The sequence below is a fragment of the Apium graveolens genome, chromosome 7, assembly GCF_009905375.1.
Source record: "Apium graveolens cultivar Ventura chromosome 7, ASM990537v1, whole genome shotgun sequence".
Classification (NCBI taxonomy): domain Eukaryota; kingdom Viridiplantae; phylum Streptophyta; class Magnoliopsida; order Apiales; family Apiaceae; genus Apium; species Apium graveolens.
Genome location: NC_133653.1, coordinates 30,501,047 through 30,521,537, shown reverse-complemented (window position 1 = coordinate 30,521,537; position 20,491 = coordinate 30,501,047). Strand labels below are relative to the sequence as shown.

Here is a 20,491-nt window from a genome sequence, read left to right as displayed (position 1 = left end):
TTTACAATTGATCTAGTACCTGAAGATCTAACCAAAGCTTTGATTTTAATTCAGGGTCTACATTTGGCCAGGTAGGAATGTCGATTGGAATCGTAGTCTTGGCCAACATACCAATGTAAGACTGCAAACGGGCTCTAGTTTCCCCATTAGGAATCCCCCATTCATTGGAAGTGACTTTAACTTTCTTCCCGCGAGCTTTCTTGACAATCACTTTGTACATTGCGCATACGCCTCGCTTACCCCCAGACTTCCTTGTAGCAGTATTAGTTGTAGTATTTGTCTGTTCTGAGTTAGTCGGTTGAGATTCTGATGCATGCCCTTCATTGTTTTCATCATTGTTCGGAACATCCTCCAGCCGCTTGGGGCTTCCACTGCTAAGATTCTGTGATGCAGTCTTTTCTGATTGCTTTCGCATTTGCTTTTTTGGTGCCATTCTTTCCTCTTCCTCTAATCTGAAAAATTAACTAATATTTAACAGATTAGAATAACTACACAGTTCATGGTATAATGTCTAACAGATATGCAGAAAATTAAACAAAATTCTCATTTAATTGTCAAGAAAAATTATAGATAGACTTCTATAACTACATTGAAAAATTACAAGAAAACAGAGATCACAAGATACATTACAAATAACAAGAAAAATTACAAATAACAAGAAAAATTACAAATAAGGAGAATATATAGCTAGACTCCTATAACTTTTTGACCCATATACCCTCAACATTTTCTCTTCTATTACAAACACTTGCATCATCAATATTAGTAGGGTCACATGTAGGGATATTAGAACAGAATGGGGGAGGGTTCCAGGAGGTGTCTTCAGGACCATCTTCATTGTAAATATCATGATAGTCTCGAGTTGTCGCCGATAACACAACAGACCAATTAGCATCAACTGGATCCTCAATATAAAATACTTGGTTGACTTGGTCAATAGAGACATATTTGTCCTTTTTGTGACCTGGTCGATTGAAGTTGACAAGGGTGAAACCAAGATCATCGGACTTGACACCTTTGTCACTTGCTGCCCATGTACATAAAAACAGAGGGGCCTTGAATGCGTGGTAGTCTAATTCCCATATTTCCCTGATCACCCCATAAAATTTTAAATCACTCTCTATAGGATTCATGTCCTTAGCACTAGAGACTTGGACTGTCCTCGCAACTAATGACACACCACTATTCTAAACTACCCTTGCATTATCTCGATCCTTTGTGTGGTATCAGAGCCCTTCAACATCATAACTTTCGTAAGTCAAAACTGAAAATGAAGGTTTTCCAGCCAACCATCTTATAGTTTTAGATACGGCTTCCGCATTCTCCCTCATTTATGTACTGACCTACATGTAAATTATTGATACATATAAGTGGCTACAAATTTAAAAACACGACTTATAAAAATAAAAGAGAAGGAAAAAGAATGTAAACCAACTTTTTGTTCAAACCAATCGGAAAATTGTCGATTGTGCTATCCCAATAGCCACTGTACATTCTTCTTTTTCCCTCGATAAATCTCTTCCAAATATTTTTTATGCAACCTGAAATTACTTACATCAGATTCGACTAAACTACACCAAATACAACTTTAACAATTATATGTATACTTTTTATGTTTTACTTACATAACATATGGTTCCACTTCCGAATTATTACGAAGAACTGAAAGATGAGCCTCATCTCGTTCTTTTTCCGCAACTGACTTCATAGTCACACCACCGATTGGACCAGAAATTTTTTCTTCATCTTTCGGAAGACCGGCTGTTCTACTACTCCCGCTATAGAACTCACTGCAAAATTCTATTGACTCTTCTTTGAGGTAACCTTCAACTATAGAACCTTCTGGATAGAATCGGTTTCTTACATAACTCTTTAATATTTTATTGAAGCGTTCAAATGGAAACATCCATCTATAAAAAACCGGTCCACATAATCGCAGTTCCCTTACTAGGTGGACCATAAGATGTATCATAACATCAAAAAATGACGGAGGGAATATCTTCTCTAACTCACACAGGGTCAATATCACATCTGCTTGTAATTTATTCAACTTCGACACATCTACAACTTTATTGCACAAAGAGTTGAAGAAAAAACACAATCTTATGATAGTAACCCTAACATTTTTCGGAAGCACTGAACGAATGCAAACATGTAGTAGTTGTTGGAGAAGGATATGGCAGTCATGGGACTTTAAACCATATAACTTCATATCAATCATCGATACACAGTTTCTTATATTTGAAGCATGTCCGTATGGAAGTTTCATGCCTTACAATGATGCCAATATTGTTTGTTTTTCTTTCCGGGAGAGAGTATAAGGGGCAGGAGGTAGGTATGTTCTTGTCTCACCTACTTCTGGAGCTAAATCAGGCCGTATTCCCATGTCAACCAAATCAAGACGCGAGGCAAGGTTGTCTTTACTCTTGAATTTCATGTGCAAAAGTGTCCTAATTATATTATCACACACATTCTTTTTGACGTGCATGACATCTAAACAATGTCGAACATGGTGAAACTTCCAATACTCTAACTCAAAAAAAACTGACTGTTTTTTCTATGGAGACTCCACCTTTTTTGGCTTCCCCCTTCCCAAAACTGAACCTAAGTTGCTGTTGTTGCCCCAACACTTCCTCTCCGCTAAGTGGTTCAGGTGCACAACCAAATTCTTCTTCTCCATTAAAAGCTGTCCTTTGCCTCCTATACGGATGATAAAGATCTAAATACCGACGATGTCCTTGGTAGCTCATTTTTCTACTACGACTTAGATATTTAGCCACGGTCTAATCACCGCATACTGGACAGGGCCTATAACCCTTATTAACGCACCCCGACAAATTTCCATATCCCGGGAAGTCATTTATTGTCCACATCAAGATTGCCTTTAGATTGAAAAAGGATTTGGTATGGGCATCGTACAGGTTTGGTTCACCTTCCTCCCACAATTTTTTTAAATCGTCGATCAGTGGCTGGAGATATACGCCAATATCATTACCAGGTTCTTGTGGGCCTGAAATTAATATTGTTAATATCATAAACTTCCTCTTCATGCTTAACCATGGAGGAAGATTATACGTTACTAACATAACTGGCCAGCAGCTGTACCAATTATTTAATCCATTATTGTGTGGATTTATACCATCGACCGCTAATCCTAAACGTATATTTCTTGCCTCGCTACCAAACTCAGGCCACCTACAATCTACATTTCTCCAAGAAGGAGAATCAGAGGGGTGACGCATCTTTCTATTTTTGGATCGATTATTTGCATGCCAACTCATTAATTCAGCAGTAGATGAAGATTTAAACATTCTTTTAAATCTGGGAATTATCGGAAAATACCACATAACCTTAGCTGGCACATTTACCCTAACTTGACCATCTTTCCCAACTTTTCAGTGAGAGAGATGGCATTTGGGACACTCGGAAGAAGACTCCAAGCGTGGAATTTAATATACTCGAGGCCTAAATTAGTCAAGGTTTTCTTGGCTTCATACATATTAGACGGAAGCAGATTATCTTTAGGAAGAATTGATCCAATTGATTGAAGCAGATCAGTAAAAGCTTTATCGGAAACTCCAAATCTAGCCTTCCAATTATGTAATTTTAAGACCGACTCTAGTTTAGTACACTCACTTCCCTCAAACAGAGGTTGTTCCACATCGACAAAAAACCTCTTAAAGTTATCTGACTCTTTATCGCAATCTTCCCTACTATAGGCTGTTTCACACACGTTAAATGTTTCTGAAATTGGTATGGGCTTCGAGGGAGGACAAGTACTACCAACAGATGACCTAGTACTATTATCATGGTTTTCTCCATGCCAAATCCAATCAGAATATCCTAAACTAAACCCTGATTCATAAAGATGACCTCTGATTATATTCACAGAAAACTTTTTGAAGTTAGAGCAGTGTGCACAAGGACAAGGAATTTTCTTGGGTTTTTAGCATTTTCCTCGGCAAATATCAAGAAGTTCTCAACACCAATTTCATACTGTAGAGAATCCCTATCGGCTTTTATCCAAGACTTATCCATTTAAAACCACCCGGTATGTCACTAAAAAATTCAGTATAAGGATTATATTTATTTAATAAGTCTAATATTTATTTTATAAGTCTAACTTAATTTTAAGTATGACAACCACACATAGGGCAGACTATAAACGACATAAGAAAACTGAGAATTCATATTATACATAATGCATATCATACATTTTAATGTTATACATTTTATTATAATATGATATGAATCGATTTGTAATGCATTACGTAATTCATATTATATATTTAATTATAGTACTAGTACTATATATTAACTAGTCATTCAATACTTAATGTATAATCACTATATAATTAACTATAATTAATCATAGTATAATAGTCAGATCACGGATGCAAATTAACAAATTATAAATGTACTATTTTCAACTAAACACTTGCATACACAATGACTAAATTAACCACACACTTGCATACAAAATTCAGAACATGACTACATTTAAATATAACATACTAATACCAAAATGAATTCTCCTGCACATAATTACAAACAAAACAAAACTGAGATTTCGTATAATACATAATGCATATTGTACACAGCATATAGGTCAACATAAGAACCAACTACATAGCACATAGACAAAAAAACACTATCAAAACTAACAAAACAAATCAAATGTATAAGCGTACAAAACAGAGTTGGAAAAGAAAACTCACCGAAGATCAAAAAATCAAACAACACTAATGTCCTGCAAAAACAAATCACAACATTACAAACAAATAAAAACCTAATTTATAAAAATAAAAAAAAACAAAAATACAAATGTACAACCAAAAACACCCAAATTACCTAAAGCTTTAAATCTTTTTCTCAGATTAGGTCCTGTATACAACAAGAAGAAAAGTATTAGCAACAAGTTTAGACACTAAATTAATAAAAAAAATAAGGGTTTCGAATTAGAAAAAACCTCAATTTACAAAATTAGGGCTTTGAATTCAAAAATCCTCAACTTTTAAAATTGGTCTTCATGCAGAGAAGACCAGTTCGATTCAAGTAGATACAACACTTACCGAAGTAGAGAGGTTAACTGAAAGAGGCTTAACGGAGAGATTGAGAGCAGAGAGAGAGGTTCCAGAGACAGGTTCGAGAGAGAGAGGTTCGAGAGATTGTGATGGTGAGATGATGGCCGGAGTTCAGAGAGATTGTGAGGGGAGAGAGGTTCGATCGAGAGAGAGAGGTTCAAGAGAGAGAGGGGTTCGAGAGAGAGAGTTTCTGTTGTTAGTTTTTAGTTTTGATTTTTTAGTTTTTAGTTTTTTGTTTTGATTTTGTGTCTGAAGATTGATTTGGGGGGAACCAAAATTTGGTTAAGGGGGGAGAATTTTGGGATTGGGGGGAATGTAGAGCTAAAACTGAATGAAAATTTCACTAAGGGGGAAAGAAAAGGTGGGCGCGATTTTTTTTTTTGGTGAATTTTAGACATCAGTTTAATTATAACCGATGTCTACAAAGAACAAAGACATCACAAAAACACGGGGTGATGTCAATACTTTTTTTAACATCAGTGGCAAAGTTAACCGATGTCTAATGTGTGCTGTCTATTGACATTATTCTTTTAACCCGGAACAATAGTATAAGAATTATTTTTAATTTAATTTTTAATTTTGATTTTAGCGCAGATTAATACTAGACATTATTTTGTGTTAAACTCATGCCGGTTACATTAAACAGATTCAACTAATTATATTTAGGTTGTTTTTAGTTTTATTTTAGCCCGGATGAATATTATTTTATTTTTGACCAAATGAGTAATTTGATTTATTTTAATTTTAGTCTGATAATGACCAACAAATTACATCAATCAACAAAATTACTTTTCAAAATTTTAATTTTGTTTTAACCCGGTTCAAAAGTATTTTATTTGGCCAGGTCAATATTATTTATTATTTTATTTTAGCATGAAGTAGCAAATTCAAATAACTATATTGAGCTTACTTTTATTTTTTATATAAGATTGGGTTATTGTATAATATTGTTTAGCCCGGGTGAATTGTACATATTATTTTATTTAAACCTGAAACCACATATTATAATTAAATTTGTATTTACATAATTATATTGAGAATATTAATCTATTTATGATAATATTTTATTTTAAATATTACTATAATTACATGTGACTGACTACCAATAAAAAATTTATTATTTTTTCTTTAATATAATAGTATAGATGCGTTTATAACCCTCTCAACAAAATTGATATTATAACAATAATAGTCTAATTAATTAATAACATAACATAACATAACATTTATTAATAATTTATTAATAAACGAAACCCCTTTTAATTGTATATAAGTATTAATTTTGGTTTCACCAATTTTTGATACTGCGGTTTCACTTATTCATTCATATATATTAATTCTACTTTTGTATGTCTTTTATTTCTATGCACATTTGGTTACACCCCTTTATTTGTGTATGTATATACGTGTTTTATGATTCTATTAAGTTTGGTTTTATTTTTGTTATCTATTTTTATTTTTGTTACGTTATACTTTTGCTTGTTTTATTATTCTATTTAGTTTGGTTTTATTTCTGTTTCACCCTTTAGACTTTAACTTTGTCTTTCTAATTCACTTACTAATTCAATATATTACACATACTATAATAAAAGTAATTTTATATTTAATTAGTTTTTTAAAATCATATACTTTTTTAAAATAATTATTAGAATTTTATTGTAATTATACTTCTTGATTTCTAAGCAACACCCATACCATCCTAATTGTATATATAAATATATATACTGTAAAAGACTCTTATTTGAAAAATATAATATTTTTAGCCATTTTGATTTAGTCTAATTAGTAGAATTCTAGTTTTATTATACTTCTTGATTTCTAAGTATCACCTACTTATTTTTCTTTAATTTCTATATGACTTACAATATTATATATATTATTTTACCCATTTTTTAATTGCAATTCTTATATTGATTTCAACTAAGTAATCCTTTTTCTCATATGACTCAATAGTATATTTTAATAAAATAATAAAATTTTGAAATCTTATAATAATTATAATCTTTTTATTTATTATAATTAATAACATTTATTAATAAGTGAAATATTCTTTTAAGTGCTACTTTGGTTTCACCTCTTTTTAGTTTCATCTACTTTTGCTTTCACCCTTTTTTAAATTTCATTATAATTCAAAATGTATAATTTTTATTCTTATTTTACTTCTATATGACTTATAATATTATATGTATTATTTTACCGACCATTTTTTAATTGCAATTGTTATATTGATTTAAACTGAGTAATCATATTTTTCATTTGACTTATTAGTATATTTTAATGAAATAATAATTTTTTTGAAATAATATAATAGTTATAATTTTTTTATTATGATCATAACACAAATAACATACCTTTATTAATATTCGAAACCTCTTTTTTAAATGGTCCCAAATTTTATATCACCTTATTTTTGTTGATACATGGCTTAAATACCCGGCCCAATACCCATATTTTGGTTTCACTCCAATCATCTTATTTCTGATACAACTCTATATTATTTTATTTTTAATGAAATAAATAAATTGTTGAAATCGTATTGTAATTATTCCTATTTTAATTTCAGCTCAATAATCTTATTTTCGATATGACTCTATATAACTCTATTGTATTTTTTAATGAAATAATAAAATTGTTGAAATTATATTATTACAATCTTTTTCATTATAATTATAAAGCAAATAATGTATTTATCAGATGTATATTATAATTTTTTTACTTTTCTTAAAATAGTTTTAAATAAAAAAATAAAATTAACAATAACTTTAATTCCCGATTTGTTCTCACATTTATTTCACCTCTAGATTCATATATTTTATACGGTTCTAAATTGATTTTCAATAAATTAATATGATTATTAGAATTATATTATAATTGTAATTTTTTAATAATAAACTATACTCTAATAAAATATATATTTAGTTAATAATGATGATGTATAATAAAAAAATGCACGATTACCCCCCTTGAAAAACTAGATGCCCGAAAATACATATTAGCATGATATAGTGGTTAAAATACCGACCAACTTATAGGTACTAATATTTTATTTGAACTATATGCATGTTTCTTATGTTTCTTATCCGTAATCACTGCAATTAAAGTTTTTCAATTTGCTGAATGCGAATGTTCAACATGCGTATCATATATTAAAATAAAATTATAAAAACATGTTTTTTCGACATGTTTATGCCTAGATATATACAAAATATACATTTTTGTAATGTATTACCCACATTCGTGTTTAGTGAGAATCTTGGGCAATTCTTTCAACCACTACATAGTTTATGTTGAGTTTTCTTAGTAAAAATTAGAAATTTTGACATATCACCCATCATTATGATTTTTAAAAATTATTTAAATAAATTAACTCGGCCCGTGCTTTGCACGGGTTATTAACAAGTATTTAGTTAATTAGAAAAACAAAAAATAGGCCCTCATCCTTGTATTTGAATAATTCAAAAAAAGTTATTGCCATGTTTGGAAATTAGTTTTTGGCACAAAAATAGATTTATGAATTAAATTAGAGATTTAACCCTAATATTAGTATTTAGTAGTCACCTTTTTGAAATAGTTTTTGAATCCAAAAAAGCTAATTTTGAAAAATCGATTAAAAGGGTATTTTTTAAGTAAAAAAACTAATTGAAATATCTATTTATCAAGCAATTTTTTTTTTGCTAAATTGCTTTGATATAGAAGAGAAAAGAATATACAAGGGATTAACCCTAAGATCTATGACAAGCCATAGATAGGACTATCTATAACCAATCTAACAAACTAGATTGGAGATAGAGAGCAAAAAGCTAAGCAACTACGATAGATGAATATTAGAAATATCAATATCTGACCTAGAGCATACAACAGACTGATACTAACTAGAAGAAAGCAGCCTAGCTTTAATATCTACAATAATTCCTTGGAGAAGCTTGTATGGGCCAAAAACACCATTCTCGTGAGCTCTAGCATTCCTCTCCCTCCATATATGATAGCAAAAAACTTGAACAAAGCACAGGGCCAGAGTACCTTTGGCTCGATCCTCAATTTGAATAATGCTGACCAAAAATCCACCCAAGTATTGCTTCTTACCGGGATGTCAATAACGGAGAAAAGCTTGTTCAGAACCCATCTGCTATAGGTACAATGCAAGAAGATATGACTAGTGGTTTCCCTTCCTAAGACACAAAAAAAGCACTGCTGAGTATTTGTTAAACCAAACCTGTGAAGTTTATTTAAAGTGCTTAAACGATCCCAACAAGATAACCATTGGTGATGGGCATATCTCTGGATGCAAAGTTTGTGCCATACTGCCTTGTGCCAAATAACATTGGGTCTTTTCCTGTGAAGAGAGTTCCATATGTGCCAAGTTTTGATCTTTGCACAATCAAAACCATCCCAAAGAATATGGTCCCTGCCTCGAGAGTGAATTTAGGGGAGGTGAAGTCCTTCTAATTAACCAGGAAACAAGCATAAGATCCCTGTGGTGAGTTCGTGGATTTATGCTAGGCAAGCACCAAGTTCCCGAGTAGATGATAGACTCAACTTTGGCACTAGCCGAGAGAGAACACTAGCCAAAAATGGGAGAAAAAGTCGACTTAGCAAGACAACAGTGCTGCCACCAGGGTTCAAACCACAGAGAAATCAAGGTTTCATCAACAATGTAGTAAGAGATAAATTGCAAAGCTGTGCTTCTCAACCGTAAAACTTTTTCCAAATCCAAGAGCAGTCTGTAGGGATGTCTAGAGTCCAGAAATACTTGTGCTTCAACACCGTCTTGTTAACTCAATTTGCCCAAAGAGAGTTTGATTTTGTGATAACCCTGATTAGGTGGTGCAAGATTTGAGCTCGGTTCCATTGAACCATGTCTTTAAAACCCATGCCTCCTTCATCTTTAGGCAAACAAACAGAGCTCCAAGCCACCTTGGCACCACTTTTGTTGTTAATATTACCCTTCCAGAGAAATTTGGTCAGCATGGATTGGATAGTATAATGCACAGCAGTGGGAAATAAGAAATGGTTGCTCCAGAATGACTGAATTGCATGAATGATGGACTTGATCAACATAGCCCTTCCTGCTAGAGAAAGAAGTAGATTTGCCCACGAGTGAAGCTTGTTGGTGATCCTTTCAGTTAGAGGAAGGCAGTCATTGATGCATAATTGAGAGAAAATAAGAGGCACACCCAAGAATCTAACAGGAAGCTCTCCACGAGGAATAGCAAACCTCTCATCAAACCATTCACAAAAATCTGTGTCACAGTTACTCAGAAAACTAGTGCTTTTATGAACACTAGGATGTAAACCACTCCATGCTGAAAAAATAGACAAATTGTTCACTATGTGTAACACAGAATCCTTGGACCCAGGGGCAAAAAACAGGACATCATCCGCAAAGAAAAGGTGTGTAATACCCAAGTCTTTGCATCTCCAATGGAATTTGTAGTCTGAAGGGACCTGGACTAGCAAACTCGAGAGGATGTTCATATAGAGGGCAAAAATATAGGGTGACAAAGGGTCACCTTGTCGAATTCCCACAACACCTTTATAGTAGCCTTGGACAACTCCATTGAGTTTGACTGAGAATCTTGGAGTGCAAATACAAGTCTTTATCCAGGTTATCATGATGTCAGGGACCTTAACCTTGTGAAGAACTGCAAGAATGAATTCCCATTTCAGGGTGTCAAAGGCCTTGTGCAAATATATTTTCAAGGCACAGCGAGAAGAACCCGTCTCTCTATCATAACCACGAAATAACTCTTGAGCTAGCAGAATGTTATCTGATATGGATCGCCCCGGGAAAAAAGCAGGTTGAGCCATATTGATGATAGAGGGGAGCACCTTTTTAAGCCGAGAAGCCATGATTTTAGAGATGCATTAATATATTATAGTGCACAAAGAAATAGGCTGAAGATCCTGCATTTTTGTGGGAGTAGACACCTTATGAATAAGAGATAAGAAAGTAGAATTAGTCACTGGGGGCATAATACCCGTATCAAAGAAAATTTTTACAGCTTCGCAAAAATAGTAACCTGTGATTTCCCAATTGGCCAAGAAGAATTCGACATTCACCCCATCTGGCCCCGGGGCCTTGTTGTGCTTCATGGATTTGAGAGTTTTGAGGATGATTAAGTCTATGACTGGCTCAATCAAAGATTTTGATTGAGCATCATTCAAGGAAGCACAACATACATTAGATAGATCAGGAGGATGATCATCCCTCTGAGAAACCGCATTTTCCATCAACTTTTAAAAGTAAGAGACAGCAACCTCAGCATATTGTTGCTGACCATGCACCAGAACTCCCTCTTCATTTTGAATACTAAGCACCTTATTGTGGTTCCAGTTAGCCTTGCACTTTTGGTGAAAAAAGGAATTATTCCCATCTCCCTCCTTTAACCATTTAACTCTTGATTTTTGAAGCAACATATTTTCTTCCTGGAGTAAAGCTAGGTTGAGTTTATCAATTAAGAGCTGTTCATGAATAACAAGGCTCTCACTATTATCTGAGACCATGGAAATCTGAGTTTCTTTTAAATCATCTCTCAAGGACTGCACAACAGCATGAAGATCCCCATGTCTTTTGTTGAGGTCGCGAAGAGCAGTCTTAACATTTTTTAATTTAAAATTAAACTGCACCAAAGGGTTTCCAACACAGTTTCTGGCCCAAGAAGAAGTAACAACATAAGTAAATTCTGGAATTTCCAACATAAAATTGAAAAACTGAAAGGGCTTACGAAGATGATTTATTTGGATAGGTTCTGCATACAAGATTGGATTGTGATCCATAAGTCCCCGAGTTTTGATTTGAGCACAACCTTCAGTAAAAAGCTGAAACCACATAGTATTTCCAAGCATTAGGTCAAGCATTCTGAACACTGGATTTTGAGGGTGTTTATTACTCCAAGTGAACCTGTCACCAATTATTTTAACAGTCCCAAGTCCTGAGTTAACAACACAATCCTTGAAAGATTACATGTCAGGAGTCCAATGCTCCCTCCAACCAGAGATCTCATTTAAACTAATAACACAGTTGAAGTCTCCCATCAAGCACCAAGGAGTGGTAGTATGATTAAAGTTACTAATGTAATTCCAGAGTGGAACTCTATCACAAGCATCATTAAATACATAAACAAATGAAACCATAAAGGTTATATTTTTCTCCAAAGAAGTGGCAAGACAAGAAATGACCTGAGAATTGCAAGAGTGCATGGAGACGAACCACACTCCAGGATCCCATCCAACCCAAACTCCGCCATTGTAGTGATGCTCATAGTTAAATAACCAAATCCATTTTTTGTTGATCTTTTTTGAAACACTCAAGGCATTAGGGGCCTTTACTTTAGTTTCTAAAATACCCATTAGACTAATGTTATTGATAGAAATAAAATGTTAAACTTCTTTTTGATGGGGACCCTTATTCAGCCCCCTCACATTCCATGAGGCAAGCCTCATTGTAATCTTCTAAGACTGACTGGCTTAACAGCCAGTTTGGGGCTCTTCTTGTAAGCAGGGCTTTTCCTGTTGACAACTATTGTAAACCCATCCTCATCAATCTGAGGGGCTTTCAAAGCACTAGCAACCGGTTGAAGTTGGGCCTGAAGAGCTGCAGCCACTGTGGGCGTCGCAGGCGCTGCGGGCGCTGGGGGGGGGAGGTGGCCACTGTGGGCACTGCGAGCAAATATTGTGTTGCCTGTGGGGCACATGCAGCATTTCGGCTATGACCCCTTCTCCGTTTTTGATTTACTGGTGACTTTGCCACCTCTGAGCCAACATTTGATTCTGCTAAAGCACCAGGCTCCTCAACAACAACCATTACACTTTACCCTACTGGATTTACCTCCTTGTTGACCAAGATATTAGTATCTATTACCTGATCAAATTCTTTTAGATCATCAACACCCTCCGTGTTGTTCTCATGTGGCTGAACATCCTCCAAAGTCTGATCACCATCAAGAACGAAATCACAACCCAGAAATTCCCCAAAAACCACTGGATTTACATCTGTTTCAGCCTCTATATTGCCTGTTTCTTCACCATCTGCTACTGAGACATTGGCTCCTGAATTCCTTGCGATATCTTGCTTATCTGATTTTTTGAATTTCGCAGCACCTTGTGTGACTCCACCAGGCCTAGGCCTTGGCGTTGGTTTAACTACATTTGGGTTGTGAACACACCTTGATAAGGAGTGCCCAAAAGCATTGCAGTGGCTACATGAGTATGGTAATTGAGGGTAATATATGTTGACTTTAACAAGTTCCTCCTCACCAATATCATCCTGGACTGAAACCCAAATAAAATCTGGCCTTGGACTTGAATATGACAAAATGACCTGAACTGAGGCATACTTTGTGGGCTCGAACTTTGCAGTGACTTCATCAAACTTTAGGGGTATACCCACAACCTTTGCAATGTATGTGAGACCATCTCTGGACCAATAAGAGTGTGGAACCTCTTCTAATTTAATCCAGCATGGGACTGACTCAATAACATTCTTTTTGAACTTGTTAGCCTCCATCCAAGGTAGCAAATACAGGGTCTTTCCACCCATTTGAACAGAATTCAGGTTAAGGATTTCATTCTTTTCTTTCTCAAAATTAAATTTAAAAGTAAAATACCCTTTTGAGTTGTAAAAAACTCTACAGAGTCCATGGTTTTTCCAAAATTTGAAGGCCCGATCACGAACAAACTTAAAAAAAAGCTACCTCCTATGAAGTGACCAATAATGCTAGTGTTCCAGTTCCTTCTAGCATTTAAAAGAAAATCCTTGGGAGGTTAAAGTGTAGCCGAGCCATCCTCATTAAAAATGATTTTAGCATTAGAACTACTCGTAGGTTCTATGGAAGGGATTATTTTTGTAATAATTGAACTCCAAGTATTATTGTTTCTATCATTAACATCAGGCAATGGTTCCGTAGGAACATTTGACTCAACCACATTATCTCTGGGCACATACACAGTTAAGATACCATTTTGAACCGAAAATTTATCTTGCAAATCTTCCAAGACTGGAGTTGTGGTAGTAGGGTTACCTTTGCTTGCTGTGGATCTGGAGGATTTAGACTTAGTTAAACCCTTCTGAGAGGCTGCATTGCTAGGTCCAGAATCATTTCTAGTTGAGCCACCATCAAGAATAAGTCTTGTTTCATCATGAATTCGCTGAGTTGTAGTAGGGGACCAATCACTGTTTCTAGCAGCTTCAGCCATGAAAACATGGTGGTCTACTGCTGAAAGAGCAAGCAAAGGAGGTGCCACATAATTGTGTCCAATAAAGTTTGAGAATTCATCTGAGTTCATACTACCTGTAACACCCCCAAATCCGGGGACGGGGATCCGGGTTGTCACGAGTTCCATTTCCCTTAATAACACCCAATCTCAATAAATAATCAACTACTCTGTACTGTGACCCCACAATAAATACACACACCACAAGTTATAGTCTCAGAGATGAATATCCAAAAATAATCACAAGTCATTTTATTTCACAATTATCTGCCAATACACCTTAAAAGGGTTTCTGAATAATTTACATTTCTTTGCCATTATTACAATTCATAAATATACATAAATCTGGTACAACAAAAGTTGAAAGCCTAGCCTATTGGTAGTTCCTACCTCAGCTACAGCGACATCCACGCCTATAGAAAACTGCGGAACATTTCCTAATCGCTTGCGAATCGGGAGCTTGGTCCTGTTCATCTTTTCTATCTGTTGTTGTGTGATGAAAGAAGAAAGCAAGGGTGAGCAGCAAGCCCACCAAAATAATATGTATAATGATTAACAATATATGAGCCTTCTCATAGTACTCATGAAAGTCTTGGTCAAAAGAAATGAACCAGGTTTGATATCTTAATGCGATGAAGTCGCAAAATATTCAGTATATATACATATATACTTTTCAAAATCTTGGAAGTCCCCTTCCATGCATAATATACACAGAGTTCCAGTTTATAACTGTATAAAACTATCGTTGCAAGGTGATCTCATATATCTAACCTTGTCTCAACATTTTTCTGAAAATCTTTGACATGCACAAGATAATCATTTACTAGATATAAGTTTAAAAGATGAAGTTACAAGATACTCCAATATACTTATATCCGAATACTACTTGAACTACCACCGTTCAAGTTATAATCAGTTTCAAAAGTTCATCACCCAGATGAGACAACAAGATAAGACTTGAATAGATTCAATTCTTGAAATATCATTATAAATAATGAAGTTACGAGATGCTTCATTAAGTCCCAATATATAAATATATTCATATATATCTCCCATAAATTTCCTGAAAACCTCTGTCATGTAAAGTATGAACAGAGTTGCAATATTCCATAAATTTGGAAAGGAAAAGAATTTCAGCATAAACCCGATATCTTGTTGATCAGGCAAAGATACCAATAAGTAACCTTTTCTACTAGTAGATGGATGAATCCCCCACCGGTCATCACCCTGGCCACATAAGGACCTTGTGCTGGACCGCCACCCGGCCTCTTACGCGTTGATGGACTGCCACCCAACCACTTACACTTTGATAGACCGTACCCCGGCCTGTCGCTTATGCCGACTCAATTAGATGGGCTTAATTCCCGAACGTTGGGTAAGTAATCAATTCATTTGTTTTCTCAAAACAGTAACCACGCTGCGAATGTAAAATACACCACAGAGCTGGATCCCCCAGGTTTTGAGCGAGTATTTAAATCCCCTTTGAAAGGAAGATCTTAAATATAAAAATGAGTTTTGGGGTCCACTCTAACTTTAAGAATCATTCTGAAGACTCGAAAACAGTTTTAAGAATGTTTGGAGTACTGCTGATTTATTAAAATAATTCAGTCCCGATATATTCGAAATATCTGAATATTATTATTTAAATAATATTCTCATAAAGATAATTCTTATTGAAAAATATTCGAAGTAGAAGTTTTAAAACTCATACTTGAAATGAATATTAAATAACAAAAGATATACTTATACGAAAGTACTATCTTTATTTGAATAATCGAAAATAAGTTTAATTATCGAAACGTTATTCTTTGATAAAATAAAGAATATTATTAAATAATAAGCGGAGTCGTAATACCTCGAATGAATATTATAAAAAATATTTATTAAATAAAATAAACGGAGTCATACATCCTCAAATGAATATTCAAATAATATTCATTAAATAATATAAACTGAGTCATAAGCCCTCGAATGAATATTCAAAATAATATTAATTTAATAAAATAAAAGTTATCGAATAAACCTTATTCGATTAGTAGTTTTGAAAACTATATCAACATATATATATATTTAATATATATATATATATAATATACTCGGGAACATCGACTCCTGGTTTAGAAATATGTTCACCTTTTGATCCCCTATACTAAGGGTAAACTTAAATACAGCTTATCTCTAGCATAGGTATTATGCAACTAATAAGCATTTGAACCAACAGATATATAAATCAAGAATACGAAACAGGCATGCATATATACCATATCACATGCTCCAATATATCGCAAGAATTTGCTAATAACAAATATGCATTTATCACAAGATCATGCATATACATATATACATCATAACAACAGTTTATACGGGTAGAAAACTTGCCTGAGTGACTGGGGGTAATAAAAGGTCTGGGACGAGTCTGGCAACCTATAAACAACATATAAGTCGCAATTAAACCAAAGTCGCTTATGAATCTATACTGTAACCACTCTAGACTCTAATGCTCGCTTTGCGCTTAACGCTTCACTTAAGTCGCTCGAGTATCCTCGGCTCCACCATTTTTAATAAATTAACCATTAAGGGTTTTAAGGCGATGCTTTCGCGAGTGTCTTACCAACTGCCTAATACACTTTACATAAATGATTAATACTCCCATTTAGTCCTTTAAGGTCTTTAACCTATGTTTCCAAGTAAGGCGAGTGGTAATGGTTCGGTCGCGAAACACCGTTACTTAAAACGGTCGTTTCTCCTAAATCGTACATCAGAATCAAACGAACTACATATCAAAACGAAGCTCGTAACATGAACTATCTAAACATGACAATGGTAAAAACCTAACAGTGAGTTCAAGGGTTCTGATGTTATGAACAAAAGCAGTCTAAAGTAAATTGGACATTATGACGGCTATGTTTACGCGATTTCCCAATTTTATACCATCTCAAATCGACCACCAATCAATCCCAATTCATTCATACAACCAACATCCCTCCAAAACACACTACAACAGTCCCAACACCTCAAGTTCTTCCAATTTATGTTATTCTCATCATGAATTTAAATTATACTTAATTCTTTTAATAAATTAACAAGATTCAACATTCATTTCACTACGACTCCAACCCAAACTCTAAATAAACAAGCTTCATGCTTTACATATACTATATCAATCATAACCATTCCTAAATACTCAAAACTAAAGCTAGGGTTTGGAGTTTATACCTTCTTGAAGCTTCTTAACACAACACAAGAGCTTTGAATGCCTAAAGAACCTTGATCCTTACTTGTATAACCTTAAACTTTCATAAAAATTCAAGAAACTAAAGTTATTTCTTTGAAAGTTACTATTCACCATCTTCTTCCTTGAATTATTGGAAGAGATTGTGAAGGAATTTGAAGCTTAAACTCATGGAATAGCTATATCTATGCATAAGGAGTACTAGATAATTATCTTACCAATTAAGGAAGCTTGGAACTTGAATTTTGAAAATCTTCTTCTTGAAAATGGGGAAAAGCCGAGAGCAAGCTTGGAAGAAAGAGAGATTTTTTGTGTTTTTGCTTTGATTTGTTTTTGGTTGGTTGTTTTTGTTTAGATTTTGGTTAATTACCTTAATAACCTTATATTTGTGTGGTTATGAACCAACCACACCTCCTCCTTCCCTATGTCATGCTTGCATCACCTTATTGTGTCATCATCTCTTACTTGCCCTCTTCTCATTGGTTGGATGACCTCATCATCCCTAACCTCCTTGATTAACTTCCTAATTGTTTGCCTAATGACCGCTGATCTGTTATACGGTTCGCTTAACTTTCGTTTTCGTTTATCGTTTGAGGGATCATATCCGGGATCTTATTACTTGGGTTTCCTTAACCTTTCTCAATACATTATAATCCTTTTATGATCCTCTCTTATAATCCTTTAATTTAAATCCTTTTTATCCTGTTACCTTATACTCAATTCTTTCCGTATCTAGTGGATTTCCGGGAAAAATCAAAGTGTTCGAAATTGGATTCTGACGACCTTTACATACACTTATATACTATATAGAGTACTAATAAAATCTCAGAATATCAATCAAAGAACCCCTACATAGTGTGGCATGAAAAGTTTTCTCATTCAGCATAATCTGCAAAATCACTATTCATAAGGGTTTCAAAAATTTCCAAAAATTGGGGTTATTACAGTCTCCCCTCCTTAAAAGGATTCCGTCCCGGAATCAGATAGAAAACAAATGGGGGTACTTTTCTAGCATTGCACTTTCTAACTCTTAAGTAAATTTTCCCACATTGTGGTTCTTCTATCAAACTCTGAATAGTTTGATAACCCTTCTCCTAAGCACTTGCTCCTTTTTTAATCTATAACCCTTCCTGGTCGCTCCATATAGGTTACGTTCTGGTTGCATGTCTATGCGCTCATATGCCCCTATTTATCTGGAATCCGAATTACACTTCCTTATCATTGATACGTGAAACACGTTATGACTTGCTACATGTTCTGGGGTAAGGCTAGATCATATGTTAACTTCCCAATACTTCTTAATATATCCAAGGGTCCGACAAATTGTGGACTTAGCTTTCCTTTCTTTCCGAATCTCATCAATCCTTTCCAAGGGTTTCCAAGGGGATACCTTTAACAACACTAGGTCCCCTACTTCCTATTCTTTGTCCTTTCGTGTCAAATCAACATACTTATCATGTCCATCTTGGGCTACTACCAGCCATCCTCTGATTAGATCTATCATATCCTTGGTCCTTTGGACCACTGCTGGTCCGAGCATCTTGCGCTCTACAACTTCATCCTAACATAAGGGAGATCGACATTGTCTTCCCTCAAGGATCTCATAAGGCGATATCTCAATACTAACATATGATCTATTGTCGTAAGAAAACTCAATCCGTGTTAAGTGATCATTCCAATTTCTTTCAAGTCTATTGCACAGACTCTCATTATAGCTTTTAGCATTAGAGCTTTTGCTTCTCAATACCCATTCTTTTCCAGTTCGTAATCGCTACTACCTTCCGTTCCTAATATTATACTGGTTATACTTTTGCTCGTTAGCGTTCTATAACCTTTTAATAACCTCGTCAACCTTAGTATCACAAATGTGTTTCCATTCCGAATACCACCATAACTTTACTACTCCTTTTTCAGTTGCTTCTATCTTCGAAAGCTTAATCCTTCATATAGAAGTAAAAGAATTTATTGAGAGATCACTATGATCATGAACACTTGTTATATCGCATAGTTAGTACAGAAGGTGGCCAGCCTTTAGTACTTGAAAAGCAATTAAACAATAGATGGTATCCTACTAGGCTTCTATCACACAGATAGATAGTCATTCGGCAATACCTCCCCTTCTGGAAGGGTTGTTCTTCTCAGCTTACATGAAATGAAAAGAAGAGAAAAGAATGAACTGAAGAGAATTGTATATTCGTAAAAAAAAAAATTATTGCCATAAAATATCTGGCTTGGAATCTACCTCTGAACTATAGAGGTTTGTCATAGGAGAACAAAACATATATGTATTTATATCAACATCAAGTATTATAGCATCGTATTTCATATGCCTAAATATTTTTGCTATTCCGTCCATCATTCTATGGACCCATGCTCTTCCTCGAGCTTATACACAATCACCTTTGAAACTCCCTCGATATCGAAAATTGAATTTGGGATCTCATTCTAGACATCATCGTTACTAGAATTCTATGCTTGCACCGCAACCTTCCTCATATAGTAATACGACTCTCTTTTCATAAAAGGGAATAAATATTCAATAGGTAGGTACTCTACTTAATTAGTTTATCAATGATAACTTATACACTACCACGACCCGATTAGTGGTACTCAATCTCAACATCCATTCCAATACAACTCTCACGGTTGTAATCAGCTCATTACTCGCAGACTCATTACTGCATTACTATGGTCCACTACTGACCTACCGTCGTCGTTTGTTTTCCATGAAGTCTTAATATCTAACCATACGAAGTCCATACATGTCGTATAGAATCCTTCTAAGGAGTTAACATAATCACCATTCATGATTCATGAAGAACACTCCTGATCCTGACATACATACATGACATGAAGCAGATAAAATTATAGAAGAGTTTCAATCAAAGCAACGATAGCAGGTTAATACCATTCCTAATCATATGCCTTCAATAGAAGACTTAACTCAAAGGTTCATTTAGTC

At 34.5% G+C, this 20,491-nt stretch overlaps 1 protein-coding gene across 1 annotated transcript; it reads right to left on the bottom strand.

Annotated features, from left to right (window-relative positions):
• Positions 1–11,321: 11,321 nt before the first annotated feature.
• Positions 11,322–12,331, bottom strand: LOC141673464 (uncharacterized). Its single transcript, XM_074480215.1, has 3 exons — positions 12,264–12,331; positions 12,049–12,177; positions 11,322–11,985 (listed from the first exon to the last, which is right to left on the bottom strand). Exons 1-3 carry the CDS (start codon positions 12,329–12,331, stop codon positions 11,322–11,324), a joined length of 861 nt encoding a protein of 286 aa, XP_074336316.1.
• Between the last annotated feature and the right edge of the window lie 8,160 nt (positions 12,332–20,491).